The sequence below is a fragment of the Netta rufina genome, assembly GCF_964035555.1.
Source record: "Netta rufina genome assembly, chromosome: 1".
Classification (NCBI taxonomy): domain Eukaryota; kingdom Metazoa; phylum Chordata; class Aves; order Anseriformes; family Anatidae; genus Netta; species Netta rufina.
In genome coordinates, this window is record NC_140123.1 from 55,141,951 (window position 1) to 55,167,643 (window position 25,693).

Consider the following 25,693-nt stretch of genomic DNA (forward strand, 5'->3'; position numbering starts at 1 on the left):
TACCAATTATGTGGCAATACTGTTGATAGCTTTTCAAGGTGCATTTTTGCTCTGATTTTTCTAGCTGTACATTGGGATTTTGAATGTTTGGGCAGGGAGGAAAGGGGGGGTGGGATAAATAAGGTATTAACCTAAAATAAATACCAGGGTTGTTTATTTTAATCACAAACCACTTGAACAATGTGGGTGAAATGTGCAGTGATACTGTGCCTTACTTGATTAATTTGAGAATTGATCCCAGCGTGAAAGCTCTACTAATGTTATTTCTGCTAATGATCACTTAGCGTGCATTAATATTCTCTGCATGTTTTAGATTTCATTGAGACTGCTCAGGTACCTTAAATCTGAAAAACTGATCATTTTCTTTCACTAGTGCATTGAGGTAATGGGAGATGGATGCCTTAACAACGAACATTTTGAAGAACTTGGAGGAATATTAAAAGGAAAACTAGAAGAGCACTTTAAAAATCAAGAATTAAGACAGGGTAGGTCCGCATACATTTCTGTTGATGTGGAGTCATAGTAGCTGTTCTTTAAAGCAGAATTTCTAATTTCTGAACACAAAAATGCTTAGTTGGGATTTCTTTAACTTGTGTATTTATACAAGGCAGTTGGACTTTGAAACAACAAAATCCACTGAATTACATGTGTAAGCTCTGGGAGAATGCAGATAGTGTAATTTGCAGAAATACTGTAGTAGATTAATCAAAACTTGATGGACAGATTACCTGAAGATGGCACTTGTCTGTGGTGTTATCACTTGTGTCTTTTCATCTGAAGACTTTGCAATTTTAAAGCAACAGTGGTGTCTTATTTCTATACACTTTCTTGTCCTTGTGAACAGGTTTCATGTTCTTTTACATGTTACTGGTCTGGGGCATATCAGTGTATTTGTTTTTCTGTGAAAGCTCTGTGAAGTTTCATAAAGACAGGAAATTCCTGTTGCATCTTCAGATAGTGTTTACTGTTTTCTAAATTTCTTTCCGAATCTATTTTTCCTTTCACAGGCTTCGTAGGCATATGCAGCAATTCTAGTTGTTTAACGTATCTTTTCTTTTTAATTTAGTGAAAAGACAAGATGAAGACTATGATGAACAAGTTGAAGAGTCATTACAAGATGAAGTAAGTTGGTTTGGGAAGCTTTTCCCCTCATAAAGTACCAGGATGGAAATGCATTACACAGATAAGACATGCAATTCAGTTAAAGTATAATGTCTGCTCTCAGAATTATTTCTTCCTGGGGGAATGCACTGTTGTCATATTCCTTCAAGAAATGGGTCATGCTGTGCGTGTGAGTTAGAAAGCACCAAAGGTTTCCTTGTCCAGTATACTGAAAGAAAAATTTCAGGATCTAGCTTCTCACTTCCTTCATCCTCTCAAGCAATTCTTCTCAGATAACTTTTTCTTAAGTAGTTTGCTCTCAAATGCTGTTGTGAGAATCCAAGGCCCATGCTTGCCGACTTATTTTCCTTTGTGCCTAATTACCTAGGTTGCTCTTAATCTTTGAGCTAGATCTCTGACACATGAGATCAGGAGCCTGTCTGAAAAAGGGATAGCCTTAAAATAGTATCACAGGAGGACGACAGAATGAACAGGTGGCATATTGTTTGCTTAGGAGAGAATACCAAAATTATTTATCTGCTAAGATACGGAGCTGACTTTAGTTTGAAGTAGAGGTGACTCTAGAAAAGATAAAATAGTTCTGTTAAATTATCATTAGTGTGGAGAGATCAATAAAGAGTAAGTCACCGCTGTGTATAATGAGACACAGGATACTCAGTAAATTTAAGAAAATTTTTCCACGTGATGCATAATTAGATTGTGAAGCTTGACTATCTGAATTTACACTGTTTGCAAACTCTAGAATATACCCTAACAAATTAGGTACCTGTATGCAAATGCATTCTTAAATAATGCATTTCTTGTGCCCTCTTCCTTTGGGAATTTTAGGCTTGCATTTAAAAGGGTAGAATTCTGGCAACTGCATACTGCTTGGGATCAAAACCAACAAAAAGCCCCCAGTTCAAGTCTTGAATCAAAAGCCTTTACTGATTTTTTTCTCCTTTTGTTATTTGTAGTGTTTAGTCTTTTTTTCTTAACTGTCACTCCATAGCGATAAGGAGAGAAAATGATAGCAAACAGAACCATTTCAGAGAAGCGGTATCCATACTTTGCAGAGTTGCAAGGCATTTTTAAAAATACTTTAATTCATATTTGATCTTTAAAAAAAGATTGCAAGGAGGACTTGTCTGTGTTGCTTTGTGAAAGTAGGCGTAGGACCAGAATGTCACTTGCCATATGGACAGAATTAACACGTAGTAATGAGCAACATTTGGATATACATCTTTAGTCCCAGAATATGTGTATGTAAGCACTTACCTTAAGGCAGCAGAAATATTAAGGGGTACATAAAGACGATGACAGAAGTCAGGAAAGATAGATACTAAAACAGTAATGTCAATCAAATATCCAGATACAGCTCTGGCTTAGGCAATAGCTATTTTTTTGATTTGATGTGGAGTAGGAGGAGGCATACATCATGCAAACATACATGTATCTGTATCCCTATGCATCTGTTATTGGCTATTAGTAAAATAAATAATTTTTTAAATCCATACCAGGCCAGATGGACCTCGTGATGTGCTGAGCTGCAGCAGTTCTTTCTCTATTTTCATTTGTGCATGTGTTCCAGAGTTACTGCTTAAATTATGCCTTGGCAATGCAGAAGTTGGCTAAACAGTGAGAGTTTAAATATCATGTTGTGGCAGGCTGCCTGTTGCATGAGAAATAGTTAGTAGTTTCTCACTAGGGATCAGAAACTACCTGTGTTCTGTTTTCCCTGCCCGTGAAAGGATAAACTGATTAAGGGAACCATGCAGAGTACAACAGAACAAAGTCAAATGGTTTTCCCAGCACAAGCATGTCTAGGGTTGCAGTCCTCACTTGCAAATATGATGTGAGTTGATAGCTGAATCTGTGCAATGAATGTGTGCTTCACCAGTTTGATTCATTAATTAGGCAAGGTGAAAAGTGAAGTTAAAGGATAAAAGAAGATAAATACTCCTCATATTTTTGCCACGTTCTCGCACAAAGGCAATAATCTGTTTACTTTTCAATAAAAGCTTTTCCAATATATGTAAGCTCCAGAAGAGGAAAAGGGCCTTCCCTTTTCTGTAAAGAGAATCCACTGAAGCATTTGTCTTAAAACTTTTCTGTCCCTGAGAGAAACCTACGAGTCTTAGGTGATTGGATGCTCTTAAGTTAAATAGCAGTGCACTTTAACCTTAAAGCACGAGTTCAAAATACTGGATTTTAAAAGACTCCTTACAAAACCACATCATTAAACAGCTTTCTTCTATTAGTTTAGAGCCCTTAGGGCTTCATGTGATTTTCTGGTATTTTAAAGATCATTAGTCTCAATGTGAGTTGTATCCTTTTCCTATCAGGATGACAGTGACGTTTATATTTTGACTAAAGTATCCGACATTTTGCACTCAATATTCAGCAGTTATAAAGAGAAGGTGTTACCGTGGTTTGAAAGGCTACTTCCACTAATCGTCAACTTAATTGTAAGTACCTAATTGTCTTTTTTACTGTCTTTTTTGTCACTTGTTTGTTTCTCCTGAATGTGCAGTAGTAGGTATTCCATGCTGGCATCTCAGAACTTGGTAGATAGAATGTAGCAGTTGTTTTACAAAATTGAGGCATTTCAAGGTTTAGTCCAGGTCTAATATGAAGTCACACCATGCTTTTTTTTTTAAAAAAAAATGCCCTGCTATGATAGTTATAATCTCTGTGTTGCAAGATCTAGGATCTTTGACACAACTATTTTTAGAAGTTTAATTTTCCTGGGAATGTCTGATACTGTCTAAAAGGGATTTTAAGAAGGGAGACAAAAAAAGCATGGCAGACTATTGGGAAAAATTGAGAACGGAATAGGTAATGGAGCATGAAATACAGGTAAAGGATTTAGCATAAACTAGTATTCTTTTAATTAGCTCAAGTGTTGACCTGGATTTTATTATGTTTACGATACTGTTGCAACTACCACTATAGAAATTGATGTGTTTGTAGAATTAATATTAATCCAGGAAGAATTTAACAAAAATGCTAGACCACTGTTACTATAACACTGATTGTTTTGTTGATAGAATCATTGGATGTACAAAACTACTTATTTTAAGGTGGCTTCAATATTACCTGTTTTTGCTGCAGTGTCCGCAGAGGCCATGGCCGGATAGGCAGTGGGGGCTGTGCATTTTTGACGACATCGTGGAGCACTGCAGCCCCTCTTCCTTCAAGTACGCTGAATACTTCCTGAGGCCAATGCTACAGTCAATATGTGATAACAGCCCGGAGGTTAGGCAAGCAGCTGCCTACGGTGTTGGAGTTATGGCACAATTTGGTGGGGACAGCTATCGGCCTTTTTGCACAGGTACGTGCGTTCACTGAAGTCAGAACTGTTCTCATTTTGGAGTTTTGGTGGTGGTTTTTTTGGTGGTGTATTTTTTCAGCTGTTGAAGTCTCATTTTACTTGTCATTCATTAGACTTTACCTTGGCCAACTTTAAACCTTCTAACAACTTTGGTCCTTTTCTTCGTATTTGGACAAACAAGTCCTGACTAAGCCTAGACACCTGCCTTCACCTTTAGTTGGATGTTGAGATAAAATAACCTTTTTATTTTACAGCTTACAGCTTATTAGCAGGCATCTCAAAAGTATTTTAGATACAATTGTACATAAAAGAACTTTGTGATTTATTTTAATAGATGATGTGCTGTGATTAGAAACTAAACTAAAGCCATGGTGTGAAAAGCTATCTGCCCCGTAGGTTTTACGGTCTTCTCTGAAAACATCATGTTTGTGAGCTCTTATATTAATCAGTAAAGAAGTTAGGTTATAAATATGGTGCTAGCGTATTGTTTTGTTGCAACTTTGCAGCAGTATGTAAAAACTGAGAGTTCAGAAAAAGCCAATTTCAATTTGGATATTTCTGACACTCAGATGAAAAAAGATAGGAATCTCTGGAACTTGTAAATGCAGGAGCTACTTTATGGTGAAACAAAGGATTAAAAATAGAGTTAGTAAAGAACAAATAAGTAAGGTTAAAGGGTGGAAAACTACAACAAATCAAGTAGCTGAGGGGGAAAAGAAATAAGTTTACGAGGTTATAATTTATGGGACTGTCAACATTGCTCCTATTTCTTGCTTCTAACCTTGTGAAGTTCAACAAGGGCAAGTGCAGGGTCCTGCCCCTAGGGAGGAATGACCCCAAGCACCAGTACAGGCTGGGGGTGTCCTGCTGGAGAGCAGCTCTGCAGAGAGGGACCTGGGAATCCTGGTGGACAGCAGGCTGGCCGTGAGTCAGCAATGTGCCCTTGTGGCCAAGAAGGTAACCTGGGGTGGTTTGGAAGAGTGCCAGCAGCTCAAGGGAGGTGATCCTCCCCCTTTACTCAGCCCTGGTGAGGCCACACCTGGAGTACTGTGTCCAGTTCTGGGCTCCCCGGTACAAGAGGGACATGGAGCTACTGGAGTGAGTCCAGAGGAGGGCTACAAAGATGATCAGAGGACTGGAGTACCTGTTGTATGAGAACAGGCTGAGAGAGCTGGGCCTCTTCACCCTGGAAAAGAGAAGACTGAGGGGAAGCCTCATCAATGTGTATAAATACCTGAGGGGGGGGTGTCAAAAGGATGGAGCTGGTCTCTTTTCAGTTGTGCCAAGTGACAGGATGAGAGGCAATGGCCACAAACTGAAGCACAGGAGGTTCCAGCTGAATAGGAGGGGGCACTTCACTGAGAGGGTGACAGAGCACTGGAACAGGTAGCCCGGAGAGCTTGTGGGGTCTCATTCTCTGATCTTCAGATGTCACTTCCGACCTGGGCCACACTGTGATTCTTATGTTGGTAGAAGGATATAATCAGCTACTTTGTTTGAATACTGCATTAATCAAACACGTGTGTTTCTTCATATTAGTGGCCTCAAGACTTTTGGTGGAGTAAGATGACAGCGTAAACAGTCTTTACAAAAAACTATTATAGAAGATGTTCTTTTATAGTTAAAAGGTGGTGGGGTGTTTTGGGGGGTTGTTTGGTTTGACTTTTTTTTTTTATTATGTACTGTAAAGTCTATGTGAGAATAGATCTGTTTTTTAGACAGGAAAAGAAAAGTCTCCTAAATTGCAGGGAGAAGATGATGCTGATTTGGGTGCCTTACTAATCTTAGGGCTGCAAAGACACATACCTACACACACTCATCCATTACTACAGAGCAGCGTGGGGAAATGCAGATGAGTTTTAGCTACAGTAGTCATGATAGCCTGAGGTGTAAAATGCAGATTCAGTTTGTCTGGACATTGCGGACTTCTCTGTAAAGCAGAGCTTGTTCCACAGAAGTCCTGTTATCCTGTGTTCAGTACACAGGTTCTACTGACCAATGTTGCTGTGGTTCTGTAATAACCAACCCCATAAGAGTATCCCCTTCTAGCTCTAGGATTGATCATATTTCTCCAGAATTTGATTCTTAAATCAAATTCAGTAAGGGCAGTATACCAAAGTGTCACAGTGTATTACTTAACTGCAAAGCTTACTGATGAAAATCAAGTAGTGTGAGATCTCACTCTTCAGTAATTGGAGTTATTTTGAAGCGTGCCTTCTGCACGATTCCACAACCTGTTCTCTGTGCTGGTTTAGCATTTTACAGGTTTAGGACTGTATTTTTAGCAGAACACAGGGACAGCCCTTCCTGCTTTTAGGGTGCTTCTGAAGGCTGCATGGACAGAAGTAACTAAAAATGTGATGTGAATGCTCATTAGAAGTATGTATGTGGTTACCCACTATTTTAAATAAATTGTTATTAACCTTGTGAGAAAATGGGTATTTTTCTGTGAAGTTTGATTTTTGCGACCTAAACCATGCCAGGTGGATTCACCAGATGAGATTAGTTTTATGAGCTTTTCCTCGTGCACTTCTTTTTGGGAGTGATGGGGGGGGGAATAGGGACATAAAATGTATGTTCATATATTTGTGTGTGTGTATGCACATGCAATAGGTGAACAGCAGGCAGGCGCTGTGTACATGCACTGCAGTCCAAATTAAAGTGAATGTCACTGTTCTAGTGCTTTTCATCATCTATGTTTATAAAAGCTGTTAGATAACAAATGTCTGTTTAATCTGTCTTTTAACCATAAATTACAATGTCTTGTAGGTTGTGCAAGTACAGCTGAGAGACTGAAGGTTTCTTCTTTTGCTTTTGCAAAGCAAAGCAAGAGAAGAACCTAAAAGCAGTGGGTCATTGGCATGACCGGAGTAACAGGGCAGTAGTGGAGCATTGGGACGGCTGGATTTTGGTGCCTGGGTGACAAAAAAAAACAACACTACAACCTAGTTCATACACCTTTTGTAATATATGCAGTTATCTTGTGGAATTTGTGATGTTGATGAAATATAACTTGATTGTGCATTTGTGCATTAAATTTTATTCTTTTGTTCGTTTAACAATTAGAAGCGCTTCCTTTGCTGGTGAGAGTCATTCAGTCACCAGATGCCAAAACCAAAGAGAATGTCAACGCAACAGAGAACTGCATTTCAGCTGTAGGAAAGATAATGAAATTCAAGCCAGACTGTGTAAATGTTGAAGAAGTTCTGCCACACTGGTTATCATGGCTTCCGCTTCATGAAGATAAAGAAGAAGCTGTTCATACTTTCAATTATCTGTGTGACTTAATTGAGAGGTAAGGTGAACTCTTGACGTTAAGCAGAAAACAAGCTTGTTTGCAGGTTGTTTGCATTCATTTTCTAAAACTGAGAAACTGTCAGATTAACCTATGAACACGTTAGAGAAGATAATTTACAAAGTCGTAACCGAGCCTTCCAGTGTGTTATTACTGTTCTATAAACAGTCGCTGTTCTCATCCTAACATGTCTTGAAAAAAATCCTGGCAGCTTTATATGTACATGATGGGAGCATATCAGCTGGGAACTTCTGATGAAAGTTTCAGGCAAACTCTTGATACTCTGCTTGTATCTCAGCACTGCCCAGGTGTTTTTATTCAGGAACAGCATGCATGCACTTGCAGTCTTGTTTTCATAACCTTTTAAAATAGCTTTGCACCTTTTTGATATTGAGTATCAACAAAGTGTGAAGTAGAGAAATAATAGATAATTTCATGATGGAGCGTCTCCCTGAAGTGTGTAGTAATTTCAGTTACTGTTCAAAACATCTTGTCCCAGAGCTTGTTCTTTGGATTTGTGCTTCCTCCTGCAGGTCAGGGATGGAGGGCAGGGATTTCTGGTGCAGGTGCAAGTTGCACTTGGTAACTGTGTACAGGAATTTCAGCTTCTGAATCATTATATAGTAGTCATGTTCTAGCTATTGGCTGATGCTAATTATTATGTCTTACTGGAAAAGTAGAAAGTAAGTCACTAAATAGGAAAGACTGTAGGAAAGCTGTGTTAACTATTACTGTGTATCTGTTGGTGCTTTATTAAGGTAGTATCTGGAAATGGGTGATGGTAACTGAAGGCTCTATACTGATAATACCTCAGTTGTATTGAGATAGCATAATACTGACGTATGCACACACGTACAGAAATTGAGAGTTCTACTATGAGCACATTGCTCTTGTCCCCAGCTCTGTGCAGATGGCTCTGCCTTGTTACGTACTTCTGCATTCACAGCCCCTGTGTTCTAGCAGTGGTAGGTGGCAGGGCTGGAAGTGGAACATGTTTTCCACCCAGATCTCTGGTTGCCAGCAGTCCTCTACTCCAGCACTTGGCTGGGAGAGAGGGTTCAGAACTGTTTACTTGTGCTGTCAGTGAGAGTGCTGGCAGAGCTGAAGTCAGTGGTGCTCCCTGACACCAGTAATACAACCTCGTCCCACTTCCAGCACTGAGAGGGAAAGAAAGAGGCCCTTTTAGGCAGGGTATTTCTGTCGCATTACTTACAGTTCCATCTGCGTGGAACTCAACAGCTCCATAAAGTACAGAACTTCTTTCTGATAGTGTAGGCTGGTTAAAGAATCAGCTGGTTAAACATTAACAGGAGAGGGAACATTCTGTCTGCAGGCAACAAAGCTATGCCTACTTACTAAGCTGAATGAAACTGAAATGTAAACAAGCAGCTTAAGAATATGATATTTCAAAATGACTCAACCTACATTTGAAATGTTTACCGAACTTCTTTAGTTAAGCACTGATTTATTTGTAATATCTATTTTGATCATAACAGCAACAACCCGGTTGTCCTCGGTCCCAACAACTCCAACCTTCCCAGAATATTCAGTATAATTGCGGATGGTGAAATTCATGAAGCTATTAAACACGAAGATCCTTGTACCAAGCGATTGGCTAATGTTGTTCGCCAAGTGCAGGTAAAAAATTGCTTGTTTCACACCTAAGAAAACATTTAGGATCTGCTTTTGGATCTAAGCAAACCATTAAATCAGTTTTGAGAGCCTTGTCCCCTTAGAGAGAGAATGATGCTTCAAGCAGTGATTGTGGAGATCCTTGGACATTCCTAGAACTGTGACTGATAAAACTTGGTAACATTTACACTTGGAAAAGAAATAAAGCTTGTCTTTTTGTCTAAACTTTTCAGGTCCCTGTTAATTGGAAAAAAAATAGGCTTAAGATATATGCAACTAGATGGTTAAGATGCTAGCCAGTATTAGGTTTTTGGCTTTTGGCTTTTTTTTCTTTTAATTTCCTTCTATGAGTCAGAAATTGAAGTCTGGAGAGGAATCTGCCTATCTGTGTATCAGTGAACTCTACTGCAGAATTTGGTCAGCCACATGGTTCCTTTAAGGGTCCCCAGCATCCTCTGGTGGCTTACCAATAGAGCAGAGGCTTAGGAACTTTGTTAGAGAATGAGTGCAAACTACAAGTAATTTTACCACTGCCCTCTTTAATCCAGCATTACTACAGGCTTCTGTTCCATGCTTCCCTGCGTTCAGGGAACCACCTCAAAGCTCACTTCATTTGTACTTAATGCACTTCATGGAGTACCTCAGGTACTGGGCGATGAGGATGTCATCGTTCTCAGTATTCACACTGCACTTTTCTGCAGTGTTGTAGGTGATAGTGCAAATGGGACAGATCTGATCCAGGCCCAGGTGCCACCAGGTGGGCTGGCTTGACAGTTGCAGCACCTAATGATACAAAGTTGTGTGCCTACCAAATGTGTCTGGGATTTGGAGCAAATCATAAAGCTCATGGTATGGGTGGTTTTCTTGGTGGTAATTTTTTGTTTAAGAATTGTAGTTTATTTACTGTTACCTATCTTGTATCTCTCCACACAATAATTTGACTGCAGCAGAGCACTGTAAATGTTTATACCATGGTAGGAATTTGGAAGGCTGTATAGTTGCTAACAGTCTCCTAGAATCTGCGAAGCAGCAGCAGGCAGATTTTCTTCTCCAGTCATCTGAGTAAGCTGTTCCATTGCCAGCACCTGACATGAGTAACATTACAGTCATAGTTGGAATTAAAATGCAAACTTTTTTCCTCGTGCTTAGGTGTTCTCATGCCAGAAATATTTCAGTGTAGTATCAATTTAAATTTCAGGAGTGCTGGAAGAGCACACTTAATTCTGCAGTGTTCCACTGTACACTGAGAGTATAAAATGCCTAATCTTATTTAAAACAAGCTAAACCTAAAAATAAAAAAAAAAAATCATGAGGACTTTGTCTTCACAGAACACAAAAGAATTAGTATCCACTTTTATTTTTCTAAATGTGTGAGAACAGGGCACTTATAATAGCTGAAAATATATCAAACATATTTTTAAAAGCTTGTTTTATTGTATTTTACTGTACTTAAAGATCACTGCTATCACTGCAAAGGACAATCTGCTGACCTAAAGCCAATCACATGCAATATTTTCTTTCCTGTTATTGTTGTTCTAAGCCAAGGTGCAAGTTGTTTCAGCTGCTTTTGATAACCCAAACCTTTTTTTCAAACCTTTTTTAGTTTTCAGGATTTTCTGGTACCATTAGCACCAGCCCCTACTGCTGGTGACTTTAAAAGCTTAGCCTCTCAGCAGCGGACTCTGGTAGCACACGAGGTATTCTAAGACAAAGGAGCGTGTGGGTTTACATTTACCTGGATAAATGGTGTATACATTCTCTGTGGGAGGCAATTTGCTGTTCTTCTCACTAAACAGTAATCCAGTGCGTCTGCAGCAGAATTTTACACATACACACACAGTCATGCTATAATCACACTGCTCAGTTTCTCTCAAGGCATTATTGATGCACCAGTACCTAAAAGATAATCTCGTATTTAAGAACCATTCAGTTTTGCCTGAACATTGATCTTTTAACTTGAGTGCAAGGCAGAGCAAATGGTTAGAATGAAGAGTCAATTTGTAATTTGACCCAGGTAGTTGCAGGGAGTTCCCAGGAGTTTCAAATCAATTACTCCTGGTGCTACTTAACCACAACTTGCCTCTATTGAGCATGTCACAGCATCTCTAATTGAACCTGTGTATAAAACCAAAGATTTCACTCTGTCCTTTGGCATATGTGTATGTTACAGGGATAAGCCCAGTGAATGTTGAGCTTTCTAAGCATGTGAAAGCTTCGTGTGTGCTTTAGAAGCTTGTCAGCCTTCGTAAACACAACTTCTTTCTTTTTTTCCCTAGACATCTGGAGGACTGTGGACAGAATGCATATCACAGCTCAATGCAGATCAACAGGCAGCCATACAGGAGCTCCTGAACTCTGCTTGAAGGGCCTTAATTATCATCTGCAAGAAAACTAACTCCAAATAAATGTTTACCCTATTGTTTAGGTTTCTTTTGTTTCTTTTTTTTTGAGTAAAACAGAACTGTAGTGCGTGTAGGCCATACTTCTGCAACCTACAGGCAGTGGCAGCAGGAAGAAGCATTCTTTCCGAACGGTGTTTAAATCGGTTTCTATCCCACAACACTGAAGAAGTTTCCTGTAAACCCTACAATAGCACTGAAGAGTATTTTTCTAACGGTATTAGCCATCCATATGATGGTGAAAGGGAAACAAGTTGAATTTTCTCATTAGACATAATGAATTAAGAAACAGCTTTAAGACCTTGTATTCAGCAGTAGATGTACGTTATAACAGATAAACATTTCTCTACATCTAGTGTTAATTGTATTAATTGGAGTGTGAGTCTTTGTAGGGTAGAAAGTGCCCTTCTGCCCAACAAGTTAGTAGATCAAAAGATGAAAAACCGAAGACACAAACATCGAGCATGAAGACCTCATTGATCGCACTTTCAGATTCCCAAAAAACAACTTGTACAGTGACTCAATGAGGAAAGCTGTTCAGCTTCCAGCCCTTGAATGTGAAGTCTCTTTGGCATGTCTGACAGTATCTCATTCACTCCTCAATAAATGACACTGAAACACAAGAAGCTTGTGTAGAAGTCCAGTGATGTGTGGTTCTTTTAATTTCCTCTTGTGAAAAGATGCAAGTGACAAACTATACAAGTCATGATTTTATATTGGAAACTTTGTATATTGTTGCCTATTACAGATTTTATGCATTTTTTGTTTCTTGACTTTTTAACAAATTTTTCACCCACGTGTGTAGAATGGAAACTTAACTGCATTCCTTTTATGACAGTAACCTTACATATCTTGACTTAATGTTTATCATGTTCAGATGCGATTGCATTTCCTAACTTATAAAATGTAGCGTTGTTCCAGCTGCAAATGTGCAACCCGGTGATAACAGTAGTATGTATTTTATTTAAAGCAATCAGATATAGAATTGGTAGCCTGACCTGAAAGAATCAAAAACTGTTTCAGGATTTTGGGTTGTTTTTTTTTTTAGTACTCCAAGAGCAATACACCACTTACCAGCTAACATGAAGCTAAAATAAACATAGAGTATCTGATTTCTAACAAAAGTCAGTGTGAAGTTTTTGTGCTTATATTACCTTCAAGATGTTAGTATATGTGCTGATCTTTATAAGCTTCAGTTTTTTACTGCAGCGTTTTTCAAGTCAATCTCGACAGTCCCTTAAAATACACAGATATTTTAAAAGAAAGTACAAGTTTTCTTCATAACAAGAAAATGTAGAAAACTACATGTAATAAATTCATTAGAGTAAGCTTAGTTTTGCCTCTGAAAGTTGTTTGAATAAAACACAGAATGAGGAGTATCAAAAACCATCCTAGATTGTTATATCCAAACACTTCTGTGACTTAAAACTGTCTTAGCCATATGGATTGACATGGTAGTTTGTTTAGAGGTAGCTGAAATAACACAAGAAAGTACCTACTGGTCCAGTTCCCACTTTGTTAAATATTTTTAATCTTGTATTTGCGAAGTTCAAGCATTCAGACGTCTGGAAAATGAATTCAAAAGGCTTGGGTATCGTGAGATAACTATCAAGTCAGGTTACTTATCTCAAGCACTGATACTACAAAAATCAGCTTATTTCATACCCTTGATTTTTCCTGTTTAAAGTATTATTGTTTGAATTTCACTTAACTGCAGGGAAAAAAATGTTTTGTCTTGCACTGGTTCCTCAAAGCTTCAGGCTTAGAAATTTTCTTTTCCTTTCTTTGGACTAACAGTAGGTGGAGGAATTGTAGTACGTGTGCTTTTATCCCTGAAGCAGCATTGTCTGTCTCTTCCTGTGATGTCTCTCTGTGGAAACGTTGGAGCTGCTCTCCTGATGGAACAATTCCAATCTTCCTTGCAGCCCAGATAAGGGGGAACAGATAGAACCAGGAGCTGGGGTTGCTCTGTGTGCCGGAGGCAGTGCAGGGCGGCTTTGTGCAGATGCTTCTGCCTTGTTAACAATAACGTTACCAAACAGAAGAGCACTGCTTCAGTTCCTTGAAGTGCAGAGGGCTCATCTTGCCTCTCCCCAATGAACTTGTTCGGGGTAATCCAAATCTTCTGTAGCATTTTCTGAACTCATTGAGCCTTAAAAACTCTGAATTCACTTTTAACCAATTTAAAATCTCCAGATCTCTAACTTTTTTCAAGTCCCTTAGTTGATGCTTACAGGAATACAAAACTTCCTAAGCTACCAACCATTCTTTATCTTCTGCAAGCAGGGAAGTGCTGTTGCCCAAACAATATGTAGTACAACAGCAGCTGTATCTGCAATCAATAAATAAAAAGTCACTCTAAGGAAGGGCTTGATGGAATCTAACTGCAATTATCAATAGCGGAAGGGGCGTAATTTTATATCAACCATCTTTCTCATGTAGAGATTCAGATCGTGCTTCATCAAAATACTCAGCCACTGCATTTGGTAAGAGAAAGCACAACAAGCACTGTGCAACAGCAGCAGTCTGCTTTGGCAGAGCAAAGAGGAACCAAACCCACCCAGATGCCCAAGTGGAAGCGTTCCTTGTTCCTAGAAGCAGATCATCTGGAAGCTTAGGTGAGTCCCTGTGTAAGCTCTCATTATTTTTATTGTTATGAAGGTGAAACAAATACGTTTGCAGCTCTAGCTTGTTCACAGAAGCTGTCTTCCAAATCCAGTGAGAGTAGTATGAGTAGTAATAAAGGCAAGTGTTTGCCACCCAGTACTTTTTTCAACTGTGAAATATTTTACTGTGCATCTGTGGGAAGCAACCTTAGCTTTTGCTGTTTAATTATTCACTCTTATTTATTTGTCAGCTTAGCAGTTGTGCGTAGTTACACATCTCTTAAATTCTACAAAATGCATCTGTTGACTTCAAGGAAGCAGCAAATAGGGTCTGTGCTTCTGCTTGGTAGAGATCCTGTTTTTTTTTAATCACGAAGATGTTGGCATTGCTTCAAGAAAGAACATCTCAGGACAGTTTATCATCCATTGAGACCTCAAGGGTCTGGCATAAATATTGGATAACAGTCGTGGGATTGATCTCACCTGATACTAGGTATCTGTGACAAAATTTATATGTATGTACTTGTCTGCAGCTCTTCAGTGAAGGAAAACAGATGTCTTGAGATCACGCCCTGTTTCATCATAAGGAAATGCTTGGTACCAGAGGAGATGACTGTCTGAGGGCTACTGAGTTGGCCTCAGTGGCTGGATTTTCTGGAATCTATTTTTTCCCTACTCCTACCATCAATCAATCAAAAATAAATGACTCCCTAAAAGTCGGACAGTCCCCCTCCTGCTTCTCACAAGCTATTGGGATGTTTCACGTTGACAAATTATCTGCTAATTAATCCCCATTGAAATGTGAGCTTTAGATGACGCTCTTGTTTCCAGGAGTGAGCTACCCCCATTGGGGTCTCCATTTGTCATCAGCTTAGTTAGATTTTGGCTTATGTTAGCCTCTGGCTACCAGCAGCAGTACAACACCAAGTTCATACCTCTCTGCCACTACTGAATTCATCCTCACAAGAAAGAGGAAAGACTCAAGATACCCCTGCAAGCCATAAGCTCTTGGATCAGGAAGAGGTTTCCACAGAACCTTCTGAAGCAGAAGAGATACGAGGAACTGGGGGACCTCTTCAGGACACGTGAAAGCTGTACGTTCATGCCTTTACATACAAAATGCTAAGCTCAGTCACATCACGGTTACCCCAGTAGAAAAGCTGAGGTTTGTTGCTCAAGTTTTAGGACGTGTTTTTGCCTTTACAGCCCCTGAGGCCCAGCTGTTTGGTCTTTGTTGTGTGTTCTCAAATTTTGCTTGCAAAATTGGCTGATTGATTACTTGATAGAGAAGAAACCTGAGAGGGTGTTTGGTTTCTGACGACGTCTGCTCTGAGGGGACCGTCCACAGCCTCTGTCCGACCTGTTCCTGTCATTGTGCTGGACACCTGCAACGTAAGGTTCTCCACATGCTTACAAGAATGGGAGGTAAGGCCTAGTACGTTCGAGTCAGTTTTGATTTCTGTGGTTTTGCTTTCTCACTCGAGGTTGTCCGTGACCTTTCTTCAGGCCCGGGGAATTTCTGTAGCTGCTAACCCCTGAAATTGATGGGGGGTTGAGTTTGGTACCACTTTTGTTTTAAGAATAATTCAAGCTAACACTAGATGCACACAGGTATTTGTAGTGGGGGTTCGCTTATTTAGCAGTAGATAATGAAAATTTAACAGCAGTAAATACCTTAAGGGTTTGGGATTTTTTAATTTGTTTTATTTATTTATTTGTGGTTGTGTTGGTTTGGGGATTGTTTTGGGTTGTTTTTTGGAGGATGCAGTGCCTCCTTCTACCAAAAGGAGGTTCAAAGCTCTTCTGAGGCAGCGGAAGAGCAGCACTGGTTGCTGAAATGGCATGTGGGATTGTTACAATAAACCTTTTCTGAGTCTTCCAGAAAAGTGTGATGGATATTTGCTGGCAGGCACTCCCTGTGGGTAAATGCTGAAGCATTCCTGAGCTAGCAGTGAGTGCGGGGAGTTGTGAGTTTGCCTCGTCAGTGTGAGGCAGAAGGTCCTTGCTTGTCTCCCATTTTGTCCACACAAGTGGGTGTGGGGAAAGAGGAGGGGGAAACTTCTTCAACTTCATATTTCTGCACTGGAAGTGTGACTGCTTGTGTGCTAAGAAGCTACAGAAAATTTTGGTCTGTTTGTTTAATATATCTGAAGTTGTTTCGTTTGTGTGTGTAATAGATGCTGCTAACAAAACATTGTTCTTTAATAATTGCACGGTCCTATGCTCAGGTGATAGGATTGATGTAAATTAACTAACAAATTTAACATTCAGTTCATACATTATTTTATAAAGCTAACATTAATTTTCCAGGAAAAAAAAATATCTTTGAATAAAAGTCGTGTTTTGTATTCAGACCTGTGATCATAGCATTGTATTTTGAGCTGGGGAAGCTAACCTTGCCGGAATTACTTTGAGTAAAATTGTGCAGCATCACCAGTTTTTAATATCTGCTGAGAATAAAGTGCCAAGAGACATTTTTTACGGTGGAGATTTGTAATCGTAATTATTTGGGGGAAAAAAAATATCAGGCAAAAATTGCCTCGTTAGGAGTTGGTATTCCTGCATGGGCGAAAAAAAAAAGCCACCCTAAAACCTGCTAAAATGAGGCCATATTATTTATCTTGAAGAAGTGTGTGGGTACAGTGGTTGTATTTCACCACTTCTGTGCTCCAGCTAAAGTTTCTTCTGGCCAGTAGATGGAGATGATACAACTGAATACTAGCGAGCCATGTGCCGGTACAAGGCAAGTGTGCTAATTCATAGCCCCTGGTTTTTGGGGAGGGTGTCTCCAGCCAGGACCATCCTACAGGCAGGTGTTAAATAAACTGCAACTTGTGCTCGCTGGCGATGGGCAGGTAGCTCGTCTCAAGAACTGCCCCTTGCAACCACAGAGACAAAAAATGAGAGAAAGGGGGGGGGGGGGGGGGGCCTCAATCAGTAGAGATTTAACCACATCTTCCCCTATTCTCATCCATAGGGCAAGGAGGAAATGAGTTTCAGCTGAGGTCGCCTGCCAGGCTCTGGGAGCAAGTGAGGAGGAGCTGCGGCTTCTGTGTGAGCTCCTGGGGCTCTGTATTAACATCAAAAATGTCCACAAAGTGAGCAGAAGCTTACTGATGTTGCTGGGGGCGGCAGAGTGTAATAAGAAAATGCATCTCAAGTGGAAAGTTAAAAAGGGGTAACTGGAAAGAAAACAGATATGAAATCCAGGATGATGGAGTTCCTTGTTTGCCCTTATTGCTATTAAAATCATTTCACATAATAGTTGTTACCCTGGGGAAAAAACAAACAAACAAAATAAAAAAATAAAACAGCCTGCCCCAAACCAGCAAGGTGCTGGGAACTGGACTCTCACCCTTCCTAAATATCGAATACAGCGGCTGCCCCCGTAACTTCTTTTTCCTGAGATAATGTTTAATAATGTTTTATACGTCCTGACATAAGAGCAGTGGATGATTTTTGTCTTGCCTCATGTTTCAGCCATCTCATCCGTGGTGTTTGGTCCGATAGAGCCTGAGCCCCCTGCTAGTCCTACAGAAAAGATGCTCTGTTTTCAGCTGGTGTGCTTTAGGGTTGTTTGTTTTTCTTCTTCTTTAACACAGCTGCCAATGTTTTTCCTTACAAAACGGGTATTAAAAATTCAAACAACTTCTAAAAAAACAATTTCTTAACAAATCACCTGGACTTTGTGTGCAAACTGTGAGACTTGGGCACCTAAGTATCTTCTCCTGCCCTTACTGTGAATTACCAGCCCTAACTTCCAAACACAACCACGCTCTTGTTGGATCATTTAAAAGAGAATCATGATTAGCTTTCCCCCAAATCTTAAATTTCTCTGGTAATACCGTCATTATGGTGGAAGAGAATGATTGCTTTGGCTGGAAAAAGGGCACCATTGAACGGCATTAGGCTGGTGCCCCTTGTAAGAGCTCCTCTTCCCTTCCAGATGGAAGCTCACCTCTGCCTTGGCTTCATACGTAGGCTTGATGTTGGTGCCTGAAAAGAGGGACAATGAAATTAGAAAGACTGAGAAAGAAGTGAGGAGTTTAATTCATGAGTAGAGCAGCCACCTGAGGTGAAACTGAAGAGGTCTGGGCTCTTTGGACTGGAAAAGGCGACAACTGCAAGGGAAACAGGGTGTGTATCCACGTGGTTATGCACGTAGGGAGGTGGGTGCATAGGGAACAATTTGTTGGTTCTCCTAACACAAGAGACAATGGTACCCAAATCAAGTGTTGGATATCTAGAACAACAGGAAGGGTGTTTTAATACTTGGTGATTAAAATATGAAAACCATTTCTGATGGGTGTGCCTAGAAAAAACAACATGACAACGCCGAATCTCTGTACACCTCAGGTGCTCTTTTCTGCGTTTGTACCAGGCTGTGTGAGATCTGAACTCCTCTTTGGCCAGGCCCTATGGGAGAAACTAGAATAGGAATCACCTCATATAAAACATATCTCGGTGCTAATATTCATGTAGATGTTTGCTCTGGGGTCTGACGAGGACATGGCAAGCAGTGCTGAGTGGTACATGGATTCTAAACAGGAGACAAAGGAGAAATAGACAATCAAATAAAAGCATAATAAAATCTACTTCTGCTTTTCTCTGCACCGTTTTCGAGCAGCCAACGTGTTGAGGTTTCTTTTTAAGGTATTCAAAGGTGGCAAATCTGAAATGCTGAATTTTAGTAAATAACCCACAGAAAGGATCAAAGTGCAGCAGAAAGTAAAGCACGCAGCGAGGCTCTCTGCCTGCCTCTGGTGGAAGATTAAACTGTTTTAGTGTCGGTGCGGTTTTATGAGAACTGCAGCCCCTTTGTTACTGGTCTTGCCTCTCGAGGAGGAGAAATTACAGCAGGAAATAAGGCTTAAGATTTCCTCCCCGGTGCCAGAGGGAGATATGGCACAGCACAGATGTGCAGCACCCAGCGCTGTCAGCGACTGCGGAGGGAAGAAGCCAAGCGGGCAGTGGAGAGGCAATTAGACATATCAAAGGGAGGAATGCACTCGGGAATCTGAAAGCATGAGATGATAGGCATCTTTAGGATAAAGAACTGGTTAAATTTAGTACAGGCTATTATTAAAACTCCCGGCACATTAAAACATTTCCTGTGAGCTGTTCTGGTTAAGCCTGCCCTATTTCGGCAGAGTGCGTTCAATCCAGTGACGTATTAAGCTCATGCTCCTTTTGAAAACCAATATTTAAAAAATAAGATTCTTTTTTCTTTTCCTTTAAATTCTCCTGAAAACAGCAAATGATCACAGAAAATGAAGATGTTTTTAGAGGACGAGTGTATCCTAATGATTACTGATAAACCAGAACCTGTAGGTTTCAGGTTTTCATTTTCAGTGCAAACTCTGAATCTCATATATAAATAACTGCAAAGTGGAAAACCATACAGCAAACTGAAAGACTACAGAGCACCATCATACTGATAGGGATGCAGACATATGATATGCAGGCCACTGAGGAATCAGAGAAAATTAGTAGCAATAGATATTGGGTATTTTTTTTCTCTTAAATATATTAGGAAAATGATCTACATGGAAGCAGTGGTAATGAATTACAAATGTTTGTATTAGTGGAAACGTTGGGCATGGGAAAAATGCATCCCACCTTGGCCTGTACCCTGCATCTCAAAAAACTGAAGGACTTATACACAAAAGCCTTCCCTGACCACCTTCCAGCATTCATCACTCACATTAAAAACCCCCAGGAAGAGCCCAAGCTGCTAGAGATGCGGGACAGGTCAAGTAGGACCCTTGACGGTGACAGAGCAGAGAACACACATTTATGGGGAAAAACATTAAAAACAATTCTGCGTATCAGCAAAGTGATGGGAGACAAAGCGGAGACTTAATCTACCTGCCCTTCTAGGAAACTTTTCCTTCCCGAGTTGAAAGTAGAATAGAGCAGAAGGTAGATTTTACCACTGAAAATGTTTTTTCTCATCAGTGAAATGAAACCGGTACTTCATATTTTCCCGTCTTAATTCCACTTTTTTGAACAGTTGCTTTATTTTCATCCACTGGAATTTTATTTCTGAGAAAAAAAAAAAACAAAAACGCAGTGCACAAGAGATAAAAAGCAGGGAAATAAACGCTTTTCAAGTCTCTAATCATTTGATTATTTGATTTTATTAAATGGAAATTATGCAGATCTTGCTGAACTTTCCACAGTGAAATATTATTTCTATAAATTATTTAAGGCCTTTCATTTTCCGAACGGAAAGTTTCAAGGATTCCTTTTGAAGAAGGAATTTCATTAGCGATATTAAACCCAACCGAAAAAAAAAAATAAAAAATGATGGTCTTGTTTCTCTTTGCTCGGGTACGCTTCTCGTAGGAGAAGCAAATAAATTACCGCCCTCAGAAGACCTGGCTGCTGGTCTGACATTTAGAGGAATTGGCTAATTTCAGGGCCTGCGTTCAGAGATAGCGAAATCATATGCTGCACCGATGTTTGCCTTGACAGCTTTTACAGTCGCTCCCTCCAGCCAGATTTAGATGTTCTAAAAATGAAAGCAGAAGACTATGGCGATTGATAAGAGGGTAATTAAGTCACCTGTTGTACCTAGCTGATGTAGAAATCAAATGTTTGTCTTCCCATAGGAAGTTAGAGAGGACCCAGGAGAAACCCTGGACGTGACAGAGCATCAGATAAGGTTCCCCCACTACCACCTGTAAGTGGGGATTATCCAGGGAGGATTTATTTTGGCACCAGTTGTATTATCCTGCAGAAAGTCACAGCAAAAATACCAGCAGGGGGATGGAAGGGGAAGAGGAGAGCAAGAGAGTTATTGTTTTCATGGGAACTGTTAAATCTGACAATGCTCTGAGCCATTCTGATCTTTGTATTTGCAAGAGGACTCTTCTCAGCTGTGATTACTCATGGCATAAATTCTGAGGGGCTGTAGAAACAGCATGGTTTTCTCTGTTTTAAAATGATATTTGCGTGTATCAGCCCAGCTACTTAAATGGTTCTTCTTCATCACAGCGTTAAATGGTCTCGGAATCATTTAATGCATTTAGTTGTAGAGTCCTTCTGGAAACCATCACGCGCAGACACACCTTTTAATAAAGTTTGTTCTGTCCAAAACGACAAAAAACACTGGAAGGAAATGAGCTCTAATGCAGGGAGTTGTACCTCAAACCCTGAACGCTAGGGACACGCTCCCCTGAAATTTCAAACAACAGATTTGGTTTTCCTCTCAGAAGAAGTACTGAAAGATTGATGGGGTTGGGTGGTTGTTTTCTGAAAGCCACATTCAGCAGGGAGATCATGGGCTATGATTCCTGCCCAGCACTGCATCTTGCGTGGCAGGCTCAGTGGCACTTGATGAAGAAGCCAGCTCTTCCTCAGTATTATTTTTATTTGGTACTCAACATGTAAAATCATTTCGTATCTGCAAATATTTTCTCTTTCCATTATCACTCCTCTCTCCTTACCGTGACAGAGGAGGTATAGTGTTTCCGATGGGAATACTGGCATGGGAGGAATATGTATTTTGTCTTGATATACAGTGCTCTTCCTTCTTTTGGGAGAGAAGGTGAAAATGGTTTTTAGGAGGGGAAGCCTGAATGTGAATAGCAAATGGATGTTCAACTATTTTTATTTTTTAACAAACCTCTGTATTTTTCCTTGGTTCCTATTTTCTCGAATGTTCTCATGTTGGCAGTTTGAAACGTTATTCTTTTACAGATAATGGTAATAATTTAATTTATTATTAATGTTTTAATTTACACTGCAGTACTTTGGCATTTTTATCCAGTAATGAGTGCTTCAGAATTCTCAGAGTCTCTTAAAAAAAAAAAGAGCCTTTCTTTTCCCCTTGTATGTGCGCATGAGGTAAGCATAAGTGATGCAATCGCATGTAGTTTTGAGGAGCATAAATTTTTCATTAATTTCAAGTGAACTTTTTCTGAAGCTTCAGGGACGATTCATCTGTTAACCATTTCACCGGTGATCATCTTGGCACATATATGCAGCTAACGTAAAAAATGCATTCACCCTGAAACAGACAAAAACAATACAAGGTAAATATGACAACACATGACAGAAGTGATGTTGTATAATAATACTGAAGTGTTATTGAGAAAGAGGGGGGCTTGTTCTAAGCGCTTGATATGCAAAAGCTCTCTCTGTATAAATTCGGAAGTACTAGGGAACGTTTTGCATATATCCTTGAAAGGCTCTCTTTTAATTTATAGTTTTATATGAGCAGGCAATAAACAAAATCTGGTAATTAACCGGCTGTAAGTGCTTAAGTGGCCCCCAAAGTTAAGACATGCTTGACTGCTAGGCTTATACAGTATTATAAAAATTGTTAATTACCGTTGCTTCCAGCTATAGTTTGATGTTGCGTTCTGATGCAGAAGCAAGAAGACTTGCTAGTTAGTTCAACATTACTAACCTTACCAGAAAAGCTAGTGGTATGATGATCTAAACTGAGGACTGCAGCAAAAATATACCGCAAACAAAAGCCAGTGAAGTGGGGGGAAGCGTGTATGCTAGGAAGTGTGTAATAAAAATAATGGTGAAATGAGACTGAAAGAACTGGATGGAGAATTCTGCTGTGCTCTTGAAACTAAATTAGCGAAGACATAGGAGTTAGCACAAGTTAACTCACTAGCAGAGATACGTGCTAACGTTATGAGCACTAACATTAAGATATGTGACAGAAGGCCGAAGACTGACTAATCAAATGCCGCAGGTTTCCAAGATTGAGCCATAAACCACACTTACGCAGGAACATACTGATAAATCTAGCACAAAAGTATTTGCTGAAAGGGTCTTTGAAACAAAATTTCAGGCTCCAGGGAAAACATCTGTGGAATGTTTTATGAAAAAATAAAAAAAAAATACTTAGGTAAAAGATGCAGCTGAAATACCCAGATTTCTACTAAGGCAGCACCTCAGCCTCTCTCCTTAATACAACAGAAAAAAATATTGGAACTAAATGCATTTTTGAAGTAGTTTAGAAAACAGGCACAGATTAGGGCCAGAAGAACCATAGTCTGACGTTAGTGCAAACCAGACCAAATAACTTAATCCACGCACTTGGGTTTTGAGTACCATTTAGTATGACAAAGTACACCAGCAGGCAAACAAGTTATCTTATGGCAGGTAAAAATGTGACTTTCCAGGCACTCTGCCATAACTACCTGTGCATGTACATGCACTCTAGAACCTCACAGCAAATAGGAGAAGAATTCAATGAAAAAAATAACTGTCAAACATCCCAACATAGAAGAGCTGTAAAAAAGTGAGAGCTTTCCAAGGAGCAGTATTTGCATTCCAATGGAGCTGCTGCTATTTCTTTCCTAACAGGGAATTAGGCAGAAGGCACAAAGAGGCAGTCTCAAGATGTTACCATTGTAACACGTCTTCCCTTCTCAGGTAAGGCAGAAGTGAACAGTGATGCCAGCTTAGTTTTGCTCAACCTGAAATCCTCTCCCCTCCCCTCCCCTCCCCTCCCCTCCCCTCCCCTCCCCTCCCCTCCCCTCCCCTCCCCTCCCCTCCCCTCCCCTCCCCTCCCCTCCCCTCCCCTCCCCTCCCCTCCCCTCCCCTCCCCTCCCCTCCCCTCCCCTCCCCTCCTCTCCCCTCCCCTCCTCTCCTCTCCTCTCCTCTCCTCTCCTCTCCTCTCCTCTCCTCTCCTCTCCTCTCCTCTCCTCTCCTCTCCTCTCCTCTCCGTGTCAGTGGATGCAGACAGACCTTACGTGTTTTATTTCAGAAACATGGCCTTTTCTTCTAGAACCATTTTTTTTCTAAATTCATCTGGTTTTTTTTTTTTTTTTTTTTTTTTTTCAAGAAACTGGATGCTGTCTCTCTCTCAAATTCTCCTTTTTATTTAACATCCCAACAAATTCTGTATCTCATGCAACAGAGAAAAAAAAAAGTGACCTTGTATACTACGGGAACCTAACAGCAATGACGAATGCTTTTCTTCACAGTCACACCAGAAGAGTACGAGCTTCTGCCATGTGTAATTTACAAGAGAGAAATCCTTTTCAGATGCTTAGAACAACTCTGCTTAGAATTGTAGAGAGCATCAATGGGAATGGCTGGGTGAGAGATGACTACTAGATAAACACCGTGAAAAACAGTAAATAAGTCTGTTTAGATGTCAGTCACTAGCTGTGCTTGATATTTCCAGAAGACTCAAGAACAGAGTCAAGTAAATAAACCAGACACAAGCTCGTCTGTGGCTCCTGGAGAAATGACCAAAGTGTTTTGTGTCTTTGATGGCTCAGTAAGCTTACCATTCAAGATAATATTTTACTGTTGCTTTTTGGAGCTCAGCAGTAAATGATCAGTAGCAGCAGGGCAACCTGCTACTTCTGTTTAGCATGGAGAAAAGCTTCAAGGTCACTCAGACTTGGAAGGCACTGAAGATGACCTCACCCATGTGATGTCGACTACAACAACTCTTTGTTAGGTGTGAGTGAGGCATCAGTGATTTGGAAGCCTACATAAAAAAGCACCAGGAAATTCTAAATACTACTACAGCTGACCCTTGTGGTACTGCTCTTACTGCAACAGCACCTTCATTAGCGGTTAAAGCTGCTGACAAGGTATTTGGGGAAAAAATAAATTATTAATTATGCCTGTGTTTTTAATCATGGATTTGTTAGAATTGCAGGTAGCCATTCCTCTTGGTCTTCTATTGATAGACCATGCGTTTTGTGTGGGAAAAAGTCTGGGGGAATATGACAGTAATTACTGCCTTATCATGTATTGACAGCTAAGGACAATTTCCAGCCTTTCAGCCAATAACCCATGTACTTTGCTGAGGTTTTGGGGCTGACCTAAGAAACGGAGATCTCTTGATCTTGTGAGGTTGGCCGGCGTATTTTTACAGATACACCAAGGTATCTGTCGTGAGGTGTTTGTGCATAGAGGCATTGCTGTTGACAGCAGAGGAATCTGTCTTTGGGGGATTTGGCAAGGGCAAGGCTTGGAGGAGACAATATTTATGGTGTTCACGTATCTTTTCTCTTTACTGCAGCGATGAAAATATGCTATCAGGGGATGGCGGTTGGGCTCCTCAAATGGCCCACAGCTGCTGGGTGCTCAGGACAGTAACTTTATAAATGCACAATTAGTTTATTGCTCCCTCCTGAGTCCGTGAGGGAACTTCTAAGGCCTGATGCGTTTCCTCTGCATCACCCATTTGTGTGCTCTACCCTCAAGTCGTCTTCAGGAAAAAAAAATACTGGGTAAAAGGCAGGAAAAGGCCAAAAAGGGAGACACATCCTAATGCTTTAAGAAACGGACAGTGGTGTTTTAAGAGCCGCTGTCTGCAGCCGGTTGTGTCGGTCCT

General features: G+C 40.2%; 1 protein-coding gene across 1 annotated transcript in view; it reads left to right on the forward strand.

Annotated features, from left to right (window-relative positions):
• Positions 1–11,786, forward strand: part of IPO5 (importin 5) — a 38,710-nt gene extending 26,924 nt beyond the window's left edge. Inside the window, exons 20-26 of the mRNA XM_084300959.1 lie at positions 374–485; positions 1,067–1,122; positions 3,447–3,569; positions 4,216–4,435; positions 7,502–7,730; positions 9,227–9,368; positions 11,639–11,786. Coding sequence (XP_084157085.1) covers positions 374–485; positions 1,067–1,122; positions 3,447–3,569; positions 4,216–4,435; positions 7,502–7,730; positions 9,227–9,368; positions 11,639–11,725 — 969 coding nt within the window. The 3' untranslated portion in view covers positions 11,726–11,786. The remainder of the gene's footprint in view (positions 1–373; positions 486–1,066; positions 1,123–3,446; positions 3,570–4,215; positions 4,436–7,501; positions 7,731–9,226; positions 9,369–11,638) is intronic.
• Positions 11,787–25,693: the final 13,907 nt, after the last annotated feature.